This window comes from Haemaphysalis longicornis, unplaced genomic scaffold (genome assembly GCF_048455015.1).
Source record: "Haemaphysalis longicornis isolate Haplotype H1 unplaced genomic scaffold, Haemaphysalis longicornis Haplotype H1 scaffold_1, whole genome shotgun sequence".
Taxonomy (NCBI): Eukaryota; Metazoa; Arthropoda; class Arachnida; order Ixodida; family Ixodidae; genus Haemaphysalis; species Haemaphysalis longicornis.
Window position 1 is genome coordinate 422,533,834 of NW_027526203.1, and position 19,117 is coordinate 422,552,950.

General features: G+C 50.0%; 1 protein-coding gene across 1 annotated transcript; it reads right to left on the reverse strand.

The window, feature by feature from the left end:
• Positions 1–201: 201 nt before the first annotated feature.
• Positions 202–16,342, reverse strand: LOC144161853 (protein unc-93 homolog A-like). The gene is made up of 3 exons (XM_077692440.1): positions 15,226–16,342; positions 10,656–10,920; positions 202–2,744 (listed from the first exon to the last, which is right to left on the reverse strand). The coding sequence occupies exons 1-3, from the start codon at positions 16,186–16,188 to the stop codon at positions 2,239–2,241; spliced, it is 1,734 nt and encodes a 577-aa protein (XP_077548566.1). The 5' UTR covers positions 16,189–16,342; the 3' UTR covers positions 202–2,238.
• Between the last annotated feature and the right edge of the window lie 2,775 nt (positions 16,343–19,117).

Here is a 19,117-nt window from a genome sequence, read left to right on the forward strand (position 1 = left end):
TAAGATGACAACAAACTTGTATTTTGTATGCACGGCCCCTTTAAGATGACAACAAACTTGTATTTTGTCTGCACGGCCCCTTTAAGATGACAACAAACTTGTATTTTGTATGCACGGCCCCTTTAAGATGACAACAAACTTGTTATTTTGTATGCACGGCCCCTTTAAGATGACGGCGCGAAAGTGTGCGGCTGTGCTTCAGTGAGAATGCGACAGTTTCAGAGTTCCGAAGTGCATTTCTGTGAGCGTAGTGGAAGGGCCCACGTTTGTACGTGAGGCGCCATCCATCGTTTGGCAGAGCTCACGGTGGTCAACGGGCCTTGGGACATTCGAAAAGTAATTCGCAGACTCGTGTAATTAGACGTTATTACTGGGTATACCTACAATTAGGGCCCATTTTAATTCGTTTCAGCTGGTAATTTGGGCCTTCCAATGAGTTGGTTCTATTCAATTCAACTTTATTTTCATGAATCGATATAGTTGAATTTTGTGGTCACATGACGCAATGTTAGCGCTGGCATCAGTTTTTGTGGGAGGCGCGCTTTGGTGGGGTGGCGTCAGTTCGGGGCACGGTTGACGACCGTGTCCAAGCACCTTGCGAGCTCCACCGACTTCAAAGCACAGATATCACGTATCCTTTCTTTCGTCTGTAGTAGCATTGGCGGTCAGCGTATTGGCACGCCTCCTCCTTCCCACCCTCCAGTTGTCGCTGTGCCCGATTCCAGGTTCCGGCTGGCGCTCACTTCCGGTTGCCACATCGTCGTTTCGCCATGGCGGTGATGACGTCTTTACACGGACAGCTGGCGAACACGGCTGGTAACCACCGAAGCTGCAGTCGGCTAGCGCCCACGGAAGATCGCTCAAGGACCCTAGAAACACTCTCGGGTTAAACTAAAGGCAGGCAAAAAGAACAACAGTAACATATGCAACTCTCCAGCATTACTATGCCATCCAATAAGCAAGCCAACGTAATGGTGGGCTACTGATTAATTCGAGCGCCTGGGACATTTGACGTGCGCCGAAAGCTCGTAAACACGGGCCTCAGTGGATTTAATTTTTGTCAGAAATGCAGCCTCAGTGGCTGGAAATCGAACCGATGGTACTATAGAAGGCGGTGTGCGGACTTGAGTACTGCTTTGAGTAACCGTGCAGTTTCACAGGGGTATAGGACACGTGGTATACATATGTCCGCTGTTGTGCCTTGGAACCACCTCCAACTCCCGACGAAGATACAATAAAGGACCCCCCCTCGCACCAAATGATTGCTTATTCAACGGCGGTGATTCGGTAAACACCAATCATTAGGGCAACTTGATCATACTGACAAAGACCAGGAAGCACAGAATGTGTTGGTAAATGTTCAAACAACACGTGCAGGTGCACTCATGTCCAGCTGACGCAGGAGGGTACACAGGCCCTCCGTCCATGTAGCTATTTTTTTTTTTGGTCCCCAGCATTTGCCGCGATTATATCACCAACCTAAATTTACTACGAACTCCCCAGTGGAGGTATTGCGTGCGCATCTACGAACATAATTACATTTATTTGAATTTTACGAACTCCTCTACCTACCTCTACTCATGGCAAAGTAGCAAAGCAATCAGCTGAGGACGCCAACACCACAAGAGCACGCTTCATGGATGGCAGGCTGCACCCTTTGTGACTAGGCAGAAGAGGTTGCCAATTGCTCCAGTGTCTCCTCTCCCAAACCACAGAGGTGCAGCCTGTCCGTATGCGTGCACAGCCTGCGTGCCACTCGATGGAATGTGACGCTGTAATTTTTTTCAAGAGAAGGCTCGTATACATCCTATGTTCAAAATGTGGCCTCAGGGATGAAGAGAATGAGGAACAGCAGAGGTACAAAATATGGACCCCCGTGAGAAAAATGCTATTACGTTACAGCCACTGTGCCGAAGATGACGGGTATGTTGGACCTTAAATAAACACATGGAATAGCAAAGCTGCATTGTAAATAAGCAACAAACTAGATATATTTAATAGTCATTAGCTTCTGTCGCCTCCTACTTTCACCACAGAAAACAGACGAAAAGAGCCAGTCCGAGGCTCAGATCTAAACTACAACAAACATGACACGCGTTAGCACGCGTGTACTAAATAGTATACACCGGGCTTAACAAAGTGGGCAAGACAGGTGAGAAACGTACATAGCTGCACAGTGATATCACACGGGCAAACATGGTCAGTTTACTGAGCGGTCCTGTATCGCCGCTGCGTCACTCAACGCGCCACCAGGTGATTAGACGTGAGCATCGCAGGTATGACGACGGGGATGCCGGCGGAAGCGTCGAATGCCGCGGTCAGCGGCTGCAGCCCCGCCGCGCTCATTATGGGCGTCACGGTGGCACTGACCACGGTGGCCGGCGGCAACGTTGCGGCCGTGGTGCGCTTTATTTCGGCGTCCACAGCAAAGTATCCGGCCACGCCCACGGTGAGCAGACACAGCAGGATGTACAGCTTCATGTCGGTGCACACCAGGTTGCTGTAGCTCAGCGACGCGATGTTGCCCACGGCGCGCCAAAGATGGTAGCTGGCGAACGCTGCCTCGGGGCTTTGCCAGAATGCCACGGCGTAGAAGGCTGCGTCACAAGGAACGCTACGCTGCAAGCGCCAGATGACGGTAAGCCCTCGCAGCGCACCCCGCACACGTCCCCGAGGGCCCACAGCACCCATCCTAGCACTGTAGGCCACCTGGGGAAAACCGATAGCGTAAGGTTGTGCGCAGCCTGAAAGCGTGCAAGGCTATTCCCATCTATAGAGGCAAAAAACACCGCCCAGTGAACTTGCACTCAAGCCAAAAAGAACAGACGAATTTGGCTCAAAATTTGATTTTGCCGGTGTGACATGGTCTCGGGCAGTGCTGCTGTTTTTTTTTTTTTTTTTTCGCTACAAACCTGACGCCAACCACGAATTGACGTGCTTTAATCTGACCAAACGCCCCCCCCCCCCCCTCCCCAAACAAAGAAAAGTAGTGCAGCTCTTATTCTGTTTTGCCTGCAGGTCTCAACAATATCCACGGTAAATAGTATATTGAAGCACCTTTTACGAGTTCGCCGATTGACCAACCTTGTGTAACGATAGAAGGGTCATGTACACTCTTGTAGGCTAAGCACGAGGCAGACACAGGACGAGACAAGAGATGGGACGAGGACGAACAACTTAGCGCTCGTCCTCGTCCCATCTCTTGTCTCGTCCTCTGTCTGCCTCGCGCTAAGCCTACAAGAATGCATCACCAACAAGCCCAACTTTACACTCTGGTCACGTACAATCTGCACAAATTCAACTTCAACTCACTGCTGCCGACCGGGAGAGCGCCAAAGATTTATATGCCCTGCTTGGTATGGAGATACCACTGACATTTTTACAGTGCAGGAGCATATTGACAGGTGTGCCGTCCGGAAAGCGAAGCAATGGAGCACACGAGTCATTTTCGGTAGGAATGAAAAAATGTAGCGTCGTTTAACAATCACAGATTAGTGCGAGAGTCGGGCGCTATTTTTTGGTGGTTCCTGGTTATTCTTGGTTTAGCAAGTTTATAGTTGTGCTAAAGGTGGTCATGTATATACGAATTAATTAGCAAATACATTTACACATCACACAATTTGCTCCAAGCCAAGACACGCACACGAACACGGACACGCACTACACATACAACAACGAGCAGAGACGGACAAGGCGGTCACTGTCGTTGCTGTTCTGCTAACTTCGCACGGCGTTACACTACACGATCAACACATCGCCCTGCTGTATTTATGCCCACAACAACACCACTACACATATTCACTACCCATACAGCACACCTGTGTTTCACAAATACGTGTATCTTTGCAGTGAGTCGACTTTTTTTTATAAACTGGTGCATTCAAAATATGAAAGACAGGGGACATCAATGCTTCTGTCTGAGCGAAAGCTTGCGGCTGCGTGTTGTCCCTGAGCATGAGTAAAAACGAGACAGTTTCATTGTTTCGAAATGTGTATTCTGTGAGCGTCGTGGCGGCACCGGCGCTTGGCCATGTGGCGCAGTACATCGTTTGGCAGCGCTTGAGGCGGTGCTAGACAGCGAAAGATTCAAAAAGTGTTTGTATATTCGCGTAATTATACGCTATTTACTGAATTTAGTTATTTATTGGGACGCATTTTAATTCGTTTCTGGTGATAATCTAACCTTTCCATTGGTTTTTGATAGCATACGTTTTGTACACTTTGTGTAGTTAGGTGTCGTAATGTTGAATCCGGAATTTCCGGTTGGAGAGGCGCTTTGGTGTGATGGCGTCCGTTCCGGGAACGGCTGGTGACTGTCTGCCGAGGTCCGTGCGAGCACCGACGGAGGGACAACAAACTTCACTGCGCAGGCGCACCACTTGCTGAAATACCCCATCCTTTCTTTTTTCTCTGCCGTAGTACAATGCGAGCGTACCGGCACGCATCCTCCTTTCCACACTCCAGTTGTCGCTGAGCCCGTTTCCAGCTCCAAACAAGCTCTCCCTTCTGGCTGCAGCCGTCATTTCCGGTTGGCCGTGATGACGTCTTTCGCGGACGCTTGATTAGCACGGCTGGTGCCCACGGTGACTGCAGACGCTAGCTTCCACTCAAGGAGCCTAGTAAAGATTACGTCCACAGCAGTAAATAAAAGACATCGTTGCCGACGAAACGTGGGGAACCGACTGGTCATCTTTCCGCGTGGTACAAGCGCATTGGAATATTTTTATTGCTAGAAGTAGACAGCCCGTCAGCGGCACGGTTGTTGAAAGCAGTGTGGGATCTGTAATGTATGCAGGTTTCAGGCGCGTAAATTGTTTGGAGGTCCTAAGTAAGCGCAATGACGAAGAGGAAACGGGATATGAGAGAGAACTTGGGCTTCTTCGTGCCAGGTTGCACCAGCGGGCTATGGTTGAGTGAGGAGAGACGATCATTTTTCTTAGTGTCTGTCGAGCTGGACCCGCATGATTTGAAGTTTCGCAACATAAAGAGGGCTTACAAGCCACTGTAGGAAGGAAGCACTGTTTACAGGATGCATTTTTAACCTCGGTTTATTCAGCGGCCGTTTCAAACAAAAGCACACGGTGAGCTCGTGGAGATTCTACGGGGTAACCATTGCTTACAAAGGATGCTGTTACTGCGATTTTTCCTGATGCGCCGGGGTACATGTCGAAGTCGCTACCAAGGAAGGAGGAGAGGAGCCTCTGCGACCAGCAGGTTCCTGCAGCACAACGAAAAAAAAATGGGTGCCTCGACAAAGAAAACCCTGCAGAATTACGTCAATGCGTTTGTGAGAATAAGACGCTTTTTTCGCTCAAAGTGCGGGCGTGCTTTTCACCAGCCCGAAGATTTCATGGTCCCCGTTCAGCGCACGTCAAAGGTCCCCAGGTGGTCTAAATTAATCCGGAGCCCTCCACTACGGCGCGCCTCATAGCCCAGGTGTAGCTTCGGCGTATAAAACAATCCACCAGTTTAATTGATCGCCCTCTGCCTGACTGCTTCTGGAGAGGAGAGTAAGCTATCTTTGAAGCAGACTAGAATTGACGTGCCGGACACAGCAGGAAAGTACTGTTGCCGCCATACATCTGAAAGGTTCAAAGAGTCACACAAAGACAGATCGGAACACCACAAGGTGCCGAAAAACTTATCAATGGCATCAACAAATTAGCCCTGTGTCTCGTAGCAGGACAACGACCTTTGGAAGGCGAATGCTTGTTTTTAAGCGGGACTTTTTTAACGCGAGAGCGTTACTAGGCTCATTGAGTGATTTTCCGTGGGCGCAAGCCGTTGGGTGCAGCCATGGTTATAAGCCACGTTCATCAAGCGTCCACGGAAGGACGTCATCGCGGTCAAACGGAAACAGCGACGCAGCGACCGGAGGTGAGCGCCTATCTGACGCCGGAATCGGACGCAACGACCCCGGGAGTGCGGAAAAGAGGCGCGCCTATGAGTAGTCGTTTTCAGTCGCCGCTGATGACGGATGCGGTGGGCACGCCGCGCCCTACTTCTAACTAGCTGTCATTTGGTGGCCGCCGACAAAGCACTCAGTGATCGGACGGCCAATCTCCGGCACTGCGAAACGTATTAAAGAATAGCCCCTTGCGCATGAAGGCAAAACAGCGAAGTGCGATGTGCACGCCAACCAAATGCCCCGCTACCGGAAACCGTGATCGAAAGAGCCACCGATTGCGTTTATCATTCGACGGGTGTGTGCTTCTGTCGCAGCCATGTAAACAAGGTCCTTGTCTCGCCCGCTCAGTTCACCTTTAAGGGTGAATGCGCTTTAGCGATGAGAGAGCACGAATGGTGAATGCACCAGCTCCGTTCCAAAACTCTCCACATCCTAAGCCATAAGCGCTTGGATGCTGGAGGCAGCAAAGACAAAAGAGCGCCAAGTCAGTGATATATCAACTGAAATATTGATGGTGTGAGTGCGAAGTGCCTAAAAGGGGTTAATATATGCGTGCATACGGTCCCTATTCCAAAATGTGAAGACGGCATAATTATGAAAGGAGATAATAAAAGGAAATAACGATAGGAAGTAATTTTGTGCTTATTGATCCCAATGGGCCGTTTTCCAGTACCATTCTGCCTACGGCAACCACGCCGCACTAAAAACGTCGGGCAAGCACGCCCCCTTAAGATCTCGTCGCTTGATTCCTCCCTCCACCCACTCATCGCCATTTCCTTTCACATAGAGGCCCCGGAACCAGGTACACAATTCAGAGATCAATCTGCAGTAGAGGCAAAGCGTCTCTTCCTTTACTTATTTTGTTTTTGCTACTCGCTAGCCATGTGTTCGGAGTGTGGTGAGCCTCAAACGTGTTTGCTCCTCTTATTTGTAAGCTTTTGTGCGTTTGTGCGTATGTGCGTGCGTGCCTGTGCGGGCGCGTGCGTGCGGGTGCGTGCGTGCGAGCGAGCGCACACGAGCACACGCACGCACACGGTGTACGAACTCAACCCGAGCTGTCGAAAGAGCGGAGTATAAAATGGGGTGCTATATTAGTAACTCTATCGAAGTAGCAAGCCGAGACGGCACCTGTTGGCTTACATTGCCCGAGGCGCCATGCGAGAATAACGGACCGGCAGCGCGGAAGTGCTGGGTACGAGAGTAGCGCGTGCGCAGATCGCTCCTGAAAAGACCTATTAGTGTGCATTTCTTTGATGTACGCTCCGCCTCCACCCCCCTCCCCCCCACCCCACCCCTGGGGACAGGTCCTCAAATAACATGAAGGGGTGGTAAGGCGTGAAAGGCCTCCCGAACTTCAAGACATGTTCCTTGCCCTAGCTGCGGCAATGGAACCATCAGTGCCAGCCGCCTTTCTGAGGAGGTCTGCGGTTACGCCCGACATGAGATTTAAAAATTCAACACCCCTGAGGCAGGTTAAAGGGCACTGTCTTGTTTCGCCAGCTAAACAGCTAAAAGACATGAAGCATGTAATGGTATTGTGCAGGTGTACAGTAAAGCGATACGTCGCTTCATCTTCGGAAGCCAGACATTACCCTGAACCGTCACTGAAAGTCGTTGTCCGCACTGTTCGCACCAGGGGGTAGGGGGGGAAGGGGGGGGGGGGGGGGGCTGTGTTGCATTTTAAAAGGTGTGCATTTGTAGCATATGTGTGACCGGAGCATGGCTACTTCAGTGGGTTCGTTTCGTTCTTCTGTGACATACATACCTATTTGTGGCTTTGTACTGTGCAGTTCGTTGCCTGTTCGTGTGCCCCACGTTTTCTCCGGGCTCATCCCGAGGCCCCTGCTGTTTCACCTCTTGGTTGGGGACCTGCGGGACATCTGCGCTCCGACGCCGGCGTTCTGATTAGCAATTTCATGCCCCAGAATGCCGCTGAGCCCAGAGAGCCAGGACACTGTTTAGGTCAATTTTAGAGGATAGGCAGACATTATATGAAACTGCTTAAAATCCCATTTTTAGTTTGTTTTCCTGAATGTAGAGCGGATACCTTGCTTAAGGAGTCCATAAAAATAATGCAACTGTGTAATGTCTTCCACCCCATTCAAAACGCGGCGTGCTGCTGATGCAAATGCATATACTAGTATTTGTGTTCATTGTTTTTCTGCTGGTATTGTTGGGGCGATGTGCAGCACACGATAAAATGGAAGCAAACTTGGAGGCGTCAGTATAAAAAAGTAGCGCATGGGTACTTCTGTCGTGGATGTAAAAAAATGTCCCCGAAGTATTTCCTTAGGCGCATATATGTTTTGTACATTTGACTTATTGGCATATCATAAGTGACAGGAGGCAAATTACCAGGCGCAGTGATGTTGATAGTAGCCATTTTGTCGACCTCATTAAAGAGAACCCGATTTCTTTGGAATGCGCTCTCACTCGCACAGAGAAATGCATGGAAATTGATGGGTGATTTAAAACAATTTTATGGCCAACGAGTCTTTGATGATAATATTACGTGAGTGATGTCACCTTCACAGACGCGCTGGTGTTATAAGAATCCCTGACCTCAGTCGGCACACAAGCTTAGGATAGGGTTCATCTGGATAGGTAGTCTAGGGCACCTTACTAAAAAAAATGGGCCCCTGAGTTCAAGCATACCAGAGGGCCTCAGAGGGGCCTTTCAGGCAACACTCGATCCTGTTGCCTATGTTTGCCTGAAGAAAAATTTAAATACGACCTCATATGAGTGGCAAACAGCTGGAGAATCTGTTTGGGATAATGAGGAAGTTCACCGGTATACATAACGATCGCCCAACACCAGTCCAGTTTCTGGCGATATGGAATGCACTCGCTTTGCAACTTGGTACAGCCCCCAAATATAACTGGGACCCCGAGATAATAAGACCGTTACACCGTGATGAAAACGTCACGTGTGCTTTAAGCCTCCTAGATGTTCACGAACTTGACATATTTAAAGAGACTAGGTAACGTGGATGATGCAAAGTGTATACGCACCGTAAGGCCATGAATGCGCCACTCATTATAATCCGACCCGTCTTGTATTCTACCTGTAAGGTAGAATACAAGACGGGTGCGATACGGGTACGGGTAAGAAAAATACGGGCCACGTACTCTACAAGAGTAAGTGGCTTGTAAGGTGATGTTAATAACAACGTGCTGACCTTGTTCTGTAAGCATTTACGGAACAATCGCAGGAGTTTGGTCGTCATCGCATCCTCTGTCTTTCTGGCGAGCTTACAAGCTTGTAAACACGTCAGAAGACTGCTTTACAATCTTTTTAATCAACAAAATTACCCCATCAAGCATAACTGACTCGGCCGCATCTTTAAATGTGTGCCATTGCATTGGCTATTGTAGGCAAGAGCGGGAACTTACACTTGCAACAGCGAAGTTTTATATCATCCAGTTTTGTTTATACACTAAGTCGCTTTATCAGCAGCAAATTCTAAAATAAGACGACTCAATACAAAAACCCAAATTTAAAATGTGGTTTTACGCGCAGACCCGCACCTAGCCAGGCTATGAGCGCGCCATAGTGCAGGGGTTCGGTTTAATGTAGAAATATCGACTCACGGGAGTTTCCGCTTTTTGCCTCTATCAGAAAAAAACAGCCGCTTGGGCGGCTATCGCACACACGTCCTCGTGCTCAGCAGCACATTCCTTAGCCACTCAGCCACAGCGGTGGGTTACCGAAAAACTAAGAGGGGACAACGATGTCCCGAGTGGCGATAAGTATGCACATTGGGGCGCAAACGATCTACTTCCGCTGTATTAAAACACAGTTAGAACAAGCAGCAGTGCAAGTCGTTAGGGGCATCATTAGGCAATTATGGTATACAGAGTGGCCTTGCGAGATTAGTGTATTCCGGGGGTGACTAGCCATCCCGACAAGAGCGTTATCAACATTAAAATGAGTGCTCAGAGACATTCAGTTGTGTGACAAAGACCTTTGCTGCTCCCCCATCCCTCAACTACCAATCCCCATGCATGGCCTCCGGCCCTCCCCTTTCCTCCAATAAAGATATGAATCAATCAATCAATCAAAAAACAACTACCACAAATGGCCAGCGAACGCGCCAAGCACGGCCGCCGAAACCGTCTCCACGTCTGCGAAGGCTTTGACAGCTCCCATACGATAAGCAGCAACCCAGGTGGTCGATACCGATTTTCATCGTAAAATGGACCCCCCGCTTCCTACCGCACCCGGACGGCACACCTCTGAACTTCAAGTACACTGTAACATTGGGGTGAAGGTGGGGGGGGGCTCATACTCGATCCGCTCAGTGTGTTTGAGGCACCTCATCGTGGGGTGCGCCTCCTACTTCGTCGGTAAACGCATTGCACGAGTTCTCGGCCATCCCTGTTCGGGTGCGCCTAGAATGAAGGGTGCACGGAGCTCCCGCCACTAACCAGAAAAAACTCTTCGGGCCCTGCCGCCTGGCGGGACAGGGCTCGAGAGACTAGTGCCTCGGAAAAAGACTCGAGCTAGACGACTCGGCATGTCTCGTTGAACTTGTGCTGCACTCTTGTGCTGCACTTTACGAATCTTCTCATCCAAGCCAGTTACGACGCTAATGGACATCTGCAGTCTTCCCATAATTCACGCAGTGAGACGGACGGCCTCAAGCGAGTCGCATTGACAGCGTCAGATTCCATGCAAGAAACTCAACGACCCAACGCACTAAGTCATTGACGAACACCGTTTTGGGAGTGCGGCAGGGCAGCTTACAGGTAATGTGCGTCGTCCAGGCCGCGTCCGCGATGCCCCAGACGCCCGAGGCTACCAGCAGCGCAAGCAGCAGGTAGCCGGTCTCGTAAGTGAGCATGAGGATGATCATGGTCACGTTCACCACGGCGGCCAGCAGCACGATCTGCGGCCGGCCGGTCAGGTGCAGCAGCCAGCCGAAAATGAGAGAGAAGAGCGCCCCGGACACGCCCAGGCTCACCAAGAACAGCCCCACGTAATGAATACTCCAGGCGCAGCTGATGAACGCCTGCGCAGGACATAGCACAAGACACTCGCCTGCACCGCCAAAAAAGGGCATATCGAAACGCGCCCTCGCAACGTCGGATGCAAGGCCATACATGACGTGAGGCAGAAGCAATTCAGACCATCTTAAAGAGAAAATAATTTCGATCAACGCTTTGCTCTCGGCCATTGTTATAACGCGCGTCTTCTTGCACCCGCATTTAGCGCGTGCGCCAGCTACAGCTTGCGTATCTTTAAAGAAGCACCTCGTGTCATGAATAGGAGGCGACGAAATCAGCTAGCTCATCTTGGATTTTTCTCTTTTTAATGAGGAGTACTCTTTAGGATTTTTCCACGATATCACCGTGCTTGTAACCGTATTCGCGAGGCAGTCGAGGGGGTAGAAAGAGTACGGAAGAGGTTGGTGGGACGGGAGGGATGGAAGCGGGAGAGATAGGGCGGCTTTAGTCTGAGTCGCGCGGTCACTTGCGGTAATCAGCCACCGCGTCAGCTGGAGAGCATGCAGAGATTTCAGGCTCCAAGCTTCCCTGGGTGTGCTTCGAGAGAAGTGGAAGGGAAGGGGCAATTTCAACTTCAAACCGAGGGTGCTGGTAGGGGGATGATAAAGGGGATATGAAGAAAGGGAACAGTTGGTGAAGTCACTTCTGGTCGCCAGTGCAAATGCGTTACAGATGTCTCCCTATGAGCTTGATACCCGCCAAAATGCCCCGCCTGAAGAAGCTGCTAACCAAGGCCAAGTTCGAGGAGCGCATACTACAGCGAACTTGGAAACCAAGGCCAAGTTCGAGGAGCGCATACTACAGCGAACTTGGAACACCATACGCGAACGAAGAGCCGCCCAAATGCGGCTGCGCACACCTACACGGCGGCGGATGGCAACTTCAGAGTCCGTCACTAACGTCCCATGGGGACCTTGTACAACGTCTGCAACGAGCTATGGCTCTGCGCGAACGTTTGCCCGATCCATGATTCGTAGTGTCATACAAGTACCAAACATAGAAATCTTCGCAATACGTTGCGCTCAATTGGAGTTGTGCCTGCCTTAATTTTAAAGGCGAAAGCCTCACATCTCGATGTTTCATGAAACGCGCAAGGCACAGAAACCGCAGCGCCGGAAGAGGGCAGGCCGCTGCCGCACGTGCAGTATGAGTTGCCTCGAGAGGGGAAAGTACCGACGGGGGTGAACCGGAGGCTCCTGGCGATGGCGAGCGAGCGGAACAACGAGCTTCGGAGGGTTCTGTCCAGGGGGCTGGTCAAGTGGTGCCGGGCGCGGCCGAAAATTTAAACGGAAAGTTCAACAGCAGATCAACAGAAGGTCCAGCTAGGCTTTCGCCTTCACATTCTTAGAAAGTTCTAAGCATTCCCCGTAACTTTATTTTACTGCGTCAATCCCGCTAAATGTTTTCATATGGGCAGTGTATGGGCAAAAAAAAGGCATACAGGAAATTGCAAAAAGAAGTTCTTAAATATATTGCGCCCATTGGAAAAATCTAGATTAAGCCAATTATGCTACGCAGACATATTACTGAAATATCAGGAAATCGTTCCCACTTGAGGGTTGCTCCGCGACACTAGCGACAGTAGCTACCGGCGGGGTGGAAATGGTGCGTGAGAGTCGCTGCCATCCCGGCGACAATGTAGCAACTAACTCGAGCAACGAAACAAACCGAGATCTGGGGTCAGCGGTCGCTTTTGACACTCCCATAACGAATTCCAAATGAGCCACAGTGATGCCGCGAAAGAGCGCACCTCTGTGGCCTTGTTGCACGAAATTTCCTTTCATTTCATTTCATTTCATTTATTATACCCTTAAGGGCCCGGAGGCTTATCTCTAAATTGTTTGTTATTGGTGCATGTGGCGATGTTGGCGGGTAAAGCGTTCCATAGAATAATAGCGTTAGGAAAAAATGACGAAACAAATGCTGACGTTCTGCCGGTTATCGGAGCTAATGGGCAAGTGTGATTTAAGTGGGTTGATATTCTGTGAGGCGGCCTTAGTAGCGTGTGTCTTGATTCTGGCCGGTAAAAGAAATTATGGAGGAGGCATAGGCGAGCAATAACGCGGCGTGATTCCAGGGTCGGAAGGGAGAGAGATAGTTTAAGGGCAGTGACGCTGACATGACTTGAATATCGTGCAGCGCGGTTTTGAATGGATTCAAGTTGTTCAGTTAGGTATGCTTGTGATGGATGCCAGATGGCCGGTGCATATTCCAGTTTCGGCCTTACGAATGTTAGATAGGCTAGTCTTTTTATTTCTTGAGAAGCAAGTTTAAGGTTACGGCGAAGATATCCGAGAGTACGTGACGCTTCCGAGGAAATGGTGTCGATATGCGTTGACGAAGAAAGCGATGACGTCATGTGAACCCCTAGGTATTTATATGATAGGACTGAGCTGATCGGTATATTGTTGACGTTATAGGTGTATTGATATATGGCATGTTTCCGAGAAAATAAGAGTGATTTGCATTTTGTTAGGTTTAATGGCATGTGCCATTTTGTACACCGTAATGAAATGCTGTCTAAGTTTGATTGCAGGTTAGAATGATCATCGGCGGCGTGAATGGTTTGGTACAATACACAGTCATCTGCAAAGAGCCTTAGGTTTGCTGTAATGTCAGCAGGCAGGTCATTTATGTATATTAAAAAAAAAAAAGCAGAGGAGATAGGCTTGCACCTTGCGGGACACCGTACGATACGCTGGTTAGACATGACTTGTGTTCATTAGCCGAAGTGAATTGCGTGCGTCCTTTTAGGAAGTGTTCGATCCATGATATCAGGTTAGAAGGGATGTTTAGTGATGATAGCTTAGCAAGTAGGTGGTTGTGGCTGACACGATCGAATGCTTTAGAAAAATCCAAGAAAATTGCGTCTACTTGAAGGTTATTGTCCATTTCCTGTAGTATGTCAATTTGTATCTTCGCTAGCTACAACCGCATTTTTAATGCTAACTACAAGTATCTCGGACGGTTCGGTTGATCAAAAAAGGACCACAAGCTATTCCAAGGAAGTATTGAATTGTGTGCAGAATGGCTTTTTTTTTTTCCCAGTAATAAGTTTAAACTGACGTTTTACGCGCCGAAGTTGCACCTGCTTGCACGACGAGGCGCGCCGTATACCGCCTCCAGCAGAAAATTTCTGTCGTAGCAGGGAACTGAACCCGCGACCTCTGGCTCATTAAAGTGGTGCTCCTTAGCCACTGAACTAACCACCACAGTCGGTGTTTCAGTAACCGAATTTGAAAAATCAGAGCCCATTTCTTAAGAGAAAGATGGTTACAGCGCGAAGCTTTCTCCCATGCAACCTGAGTCAAAGAGTAAGTCCAAATCCAAACTGTTTCGACCTTGTTGGGATGGCGCAGTAGGATATACGTCGGCTTCATAACGCGAGGCTCCAACGTTCGATTTCGACCACGGGAAAGGTTTTTTTTTTCTTGAGGCGTTTGATGTGCCTTCGCTTATCATTATAATCGTTTCGTGAAACCGATTGTGTGAAGTTGGCTTTCCTGCAGTGAGTTCTGGCGCCATTCGTTAGGCATAGAAAGCTTCGCTTTTAGAAAAAGGATGATATTTAATTGAAATGACACACCATCGACATTGCGTGAGTGCAAATCTTCTGAAACCTTGCGAAACACCAAGCTGTAGCAGGTGCTCAGTTTTCTTTTCGTCATGGCTTTGGCCTCGAGTCCTTGCAATACCTACATTTGTCGACAGCATTGCGCGGCTAAAACCTGCGTGAGCTAACATTGGCTACACAACATGTGCAGCATTTCGTAGTATTTGTTTATCAGTGGGAAACTCAACGTTTTCGGTACCAATAATTTTAAATTTGTAAATGTCCTGCAGTGCGATGCTGATAAGACATTCCACCCCCCCAGTGATTAAGTTATCTTTGTTCCCATTCGTCTTAGCCACGGCATTACACATTTTCTCGCACAGCCAACTCCCAGAAGATTAAGTTTGTTGTTGAATGGGATCAAAATCCCCATTGAATTTTCTGTTAGAAAACATTTTGATTTCACAATACTTTCCCATCATGTGCTTAAATGTTATACTTATTGGTCAAGATGTAGATCATTTTGAGGTTAAACAGTGAGTTGAGTCACACTGTCTGTGTCGTATTGTTTACAATCGCAGTACAAAACGAAACTTACTTAAACCTGCTCCGAGGTCTGCGCTACCCGTCAACTCAATACTTCAGACCATGTGACGTAAATCGAGCAAGGGCCTGGCGGCCTGTGGTGCAAAGTATTCTGGCAGGCATGAGCAAGCCAGACAATGAGCATGGGGCTGGCTCGGGGAACATGACCGACCTTTGTGAAGTCGTCCGTAATGAAAGAGACCTCGAGTCCGCTGAAAATGGTCAGGGGGATGATGAATATCTGGTAGGGGTTCCTCATGTGCCGCATGGTGATCATGAGCAGTGGCAGCGACGCCTTGTCGTGGCGCTGCGCCTTGTGCTCCACAGGGTCGAGAAGCAGGAAGACCACGAGCGCGGCAATCCAGCCGAACGCCGTGTACACCGCGCACAGCTGGAAGCGGCTCGTCACCGGAGGCGCCGTCATGTTGGTCTGGAGCGCCGACTGCGGGCAGAAGTTGACGCCACAACCCGCGCGCTTGGCGCTGCTCGCCTCCTCGGTGACGCTGGCAGTGTCGGAGGTGGCGCCGCTGTCGAAGACCATATACGAGATGAGGTTGCCGAACACTTGGGAGAGCTGTCCGAACATGAGGAACACGCCGAAGAACCGGCCGAACGCAACCTCGTTGTTCTGCCGCTGCAGGCCCGCGTACTGCGCGGCCAGTTCTGCAACGTACGCGTTGTTGGCCGTGCATAGCGGCCCCGCACCAAAGCCCAGAACAAAGGACGTGGGAAGCACAGTGACCCAGTGTGGGTAGAAGTTCGCGATGAAGTACGGCGTGTACAGCAGCGTGCAGGCGCCGATGGTGATCTTGAGCCCAGCCACGCTGATGAAGAATGGGGCCAGGAAGAGGCATGAGAGGACGAACGAGGATGAGATTGCGCTCAGCGACACAGTCCCCAGGCCGCTCTCGACGTTTAGCACGCTCGTCTGAAGGTGGCTCAGCGACAGGAAGGCCGAGTTGACGAGGAACGAACTGGCGCTTAGGACGATCAGGTTGCGGCGCAACCGCTGCCGGCGCTGACGCGGGTCCCACGAAGGCCCCTCCTCTTCGGCGGCGGCGGCTGCTGGTGGCAGGACACTTACACTGTTCTGAGGCTCCGGGCGGACATCTACGCCCGGACTGCTCGCTTGCATGCCGTCACGTCGGGCTACCTACGGCGCATGGCCGCCGGATGACGGTGCCCGAGAGCCGCATGCTCTCCGCAGGCACTCACATCTTGCAGCCAGCTCTGTGCCCGACGGTACGCAGGCGTGGACGTGTTTGGTGAAATTGCCAAGCGATCGCTGAGCGAAGCTTCTCCACGTTGTCTTCGTGTGACCCTCAACTTCTCCCCACACCATGTTCCGCCATGGTCGTACTGTGGACTCCACGGCGGACTCGGTGCACAAATTCGAGCCGGAGGAAAAACAGCATGCACGGTGAACGCGCGCCTTAGCCGAGCCTCGCACGTCTTCTTCTTTCATTGTCGAATAATCCTTCTTGCAAGTGGAGCATACCGCCGTCGCTGCCTTAGCGCTTAGTTTCGGAACTCAATCGTGCCGCACGCGAACCACGCTCAGCCGCTTGCGCGAGATTGGCTTGGTATTGTGAAAATATGGCAGAGGACCAAAAGTGTCGGCTTTACCGTATTTGTGCTCTGCGTAAACCGTAAAAGCAGCTGTCCACTGCATTCGTGGCCGCTGTTAGTCATGACACCATAGACACGTATATTAAACCACAGTGTGTGCTAAAGACTTTTTTAAAAACAATTCGTTTATTTCTATTCTGGAGTAGCCACTTAGCTTTGTGTTTACAATTTCGTATTTGTTTATCAGGAAAGGAACAACAAATAGCCTGCAGGAAACAACAGACTGCAGAAAAAAGCCAGTACGTCGAAGCGGAACTGCCACCTATCACAACCTCGAATGCGCGAATCACTCCGCAGCATTCTTAAACATGTATTCTAGAAAAGCTATGAACCTGTCATTTGAAACGAAAAACGAATATAATAAATTAAATTCGTAAATGTTCTTGACAGACATGATTTCATAGTGAGAGAAGAAAGACTTGTACATTGGCGATATGTATAGGGTACGTTGAAAACTTTCGTTATTTTTTTTAAAAACCAAGTGTTGCTGCTAAATACTGAAATTGCAAAATACAGCACTGACTTGTCTTACAAAAATATTCTTTTTACTACGTAATTGTAAGTTGTTGAAGTAATTCATTCTTCTTGTACAGTCGGCCGCGCCTCATTCACGAGAAGTCTGCACTCGAAACTTCGCAGATTTCCTTCTGGGCTACAGTGCCGTTCCCGATGTTGCTTCCTGTTCAAGACGAAATGAATAACATGGGAACAGCCATCAGATGGCCACCCAAAACAAGGACACCTCATTGTTTTCGCAGCACCAGAATGGGCGCTGCCATCGTGCTGCAGAACTGCGACGGAAGCGGCCGTTGCAAAAAACACCAAAGAAAACCAATATTAGCAATATTATCCCCTCAAAACGACTCAGGGACTTGCACACACGCGGGTGGGCTTCGCACCTGCGGTTCTAGGGGCCAATCGTGCAAACAGGACTGCATATGCACGGTAATACTTCTATCGCATTAAATACTCCTTTTGCTAATTATTTGTTGCAAGCAGAGTAGAAATGGTATAACAGAACGGAGCCGCGTTTCAAAGCAATATTTTTAATTTAAGATATGAACTAAATACACTGTTTTGATTTTTTAAAGCTTCTTTGGAAAACCCCGCAGGTATACGACCATTGTTACTTCAAGCAACGATCTTCCACGGCATCTTCGTATCTAATAGTAATATTGTGTGCTGATGAATAGCCGAAAGTTCTAAAGTTACGCGCGGGATCAGGCAGGGTTGTCCCTGGTCCCCCTCGCTCTTTGCCCTATGCCTGGACCCCCTTCTGCGTCGCGTGGCAGCGTGTCCTTTCATCCGCGGCTTCCCGCTGCCCGGTCAAGGTCAGATTAAGGTCTCTGCATATGCGGACGATGTGTCCCTTTTAAGTGCGAAGCACTTCTTAGTCGGGCCTACTCCTGCTTCCACCGCCGTCCTCCGTCCGCAGCCTAGCAACGGAGCTAGCTACCGTGCCTAGCAACGGCGCCGGATTTCCGACGCGTGAGGGCGCTCGCATAGCGCCTCCTCTCCCCCCTCGCCTACTCTCCTAAAGCACCTTTACTACTCTCCAGCTCGCAACACCCTCTCTCGGCGCGCCAGCCAGGCCACTACACGGCCGGGCTAGAGAGGGAGCGGCGCGAGCGCGCGCCGCTCGCTCTCTAGCCCGGCCGTGACTATTAAAAAAAAAAAAAACAGCATCCGGCGCCAGGTTTCGATCCGAGGACTTTGCGGCCGCAGCGCGACGCTCTACCGACTAAGCCACGGACGCGACTTTTTTTTTTTTTTGATAAACAAAAAACCTTATTTACAGAGATAAATACAAGATCACATCAAATGAATGCAGGGTATTCGTCGTACACAATAGCAGCTCTACGCATGCAGAAAAACAGGCGCTTACTGCCTTCACGCTAGCATGGCGTAAGCATGTTCTGCCGGCAAGTGTAAGCTAGTGGCGTCGCAATGCTGGCACAGCCGCAGAGTTGGGCGGTAATTAGCTGATATCAGTGTTAGTAACGCGCCTTATATCTTTAACGCATTCAAACTACGTCGTCAGCGGCGTGCGTTGGCGACTCAGCGGCGTTATAGCGGCTTGATAACTGCGTGGTGTACACGTGATACTACAAACCCGCTAGTTCTGCATTCTCTCACGTGACTGCGCCTCCTCTCCCTTCACTCCGGTCGGCGCTTCGCAGCTGCGGTGCGGTGCGCTCCTCCTCTTCCCTTCCCATTGTGTCGGCGGGCTCCACGTGCGACCGCGGTAGGCTTAGTCGAGCGCAGGTGCGGTCGAGCGCGTGTCGAGGTCCGTATAAATAGCGGGCAAAATGCCACCAAACTTCAACAAACTCCCCCTCATAGCATCACCCCGTGCTTCGCACTTCCTCATACTCCCCTTCGGGGAAATGCGGGGGAATTTTTTCTCCGGGATGAGGACAGCTACCGAGCGTTTA

Excerpts from the sequence above, each read along its gene's own strand:
- LOC144161853 (XM_077692440.1), bottom strand. The coding sequence starts at position 16,188 with ATGCAAGCGAGCAGTCCGGGCGTAGATGTCCGCCCGGAGCCTCAGAAC. Across the intron at positions 10,921-15,225 it reads TTACGGACGACTTCACAAAG|GCGTTCATCAGCTGCGCCTG; the intron begins GTCGGTCATGTT and ends TGTCCTGCGCAG. Across the intron at positions 2,745-10,655 it reads CTGGACGACGCACATTACCT|GCTGCGCACAACCTTACGCT; the intron begins GTAAGCTGCCCT and ends GCACGCTTTCAG.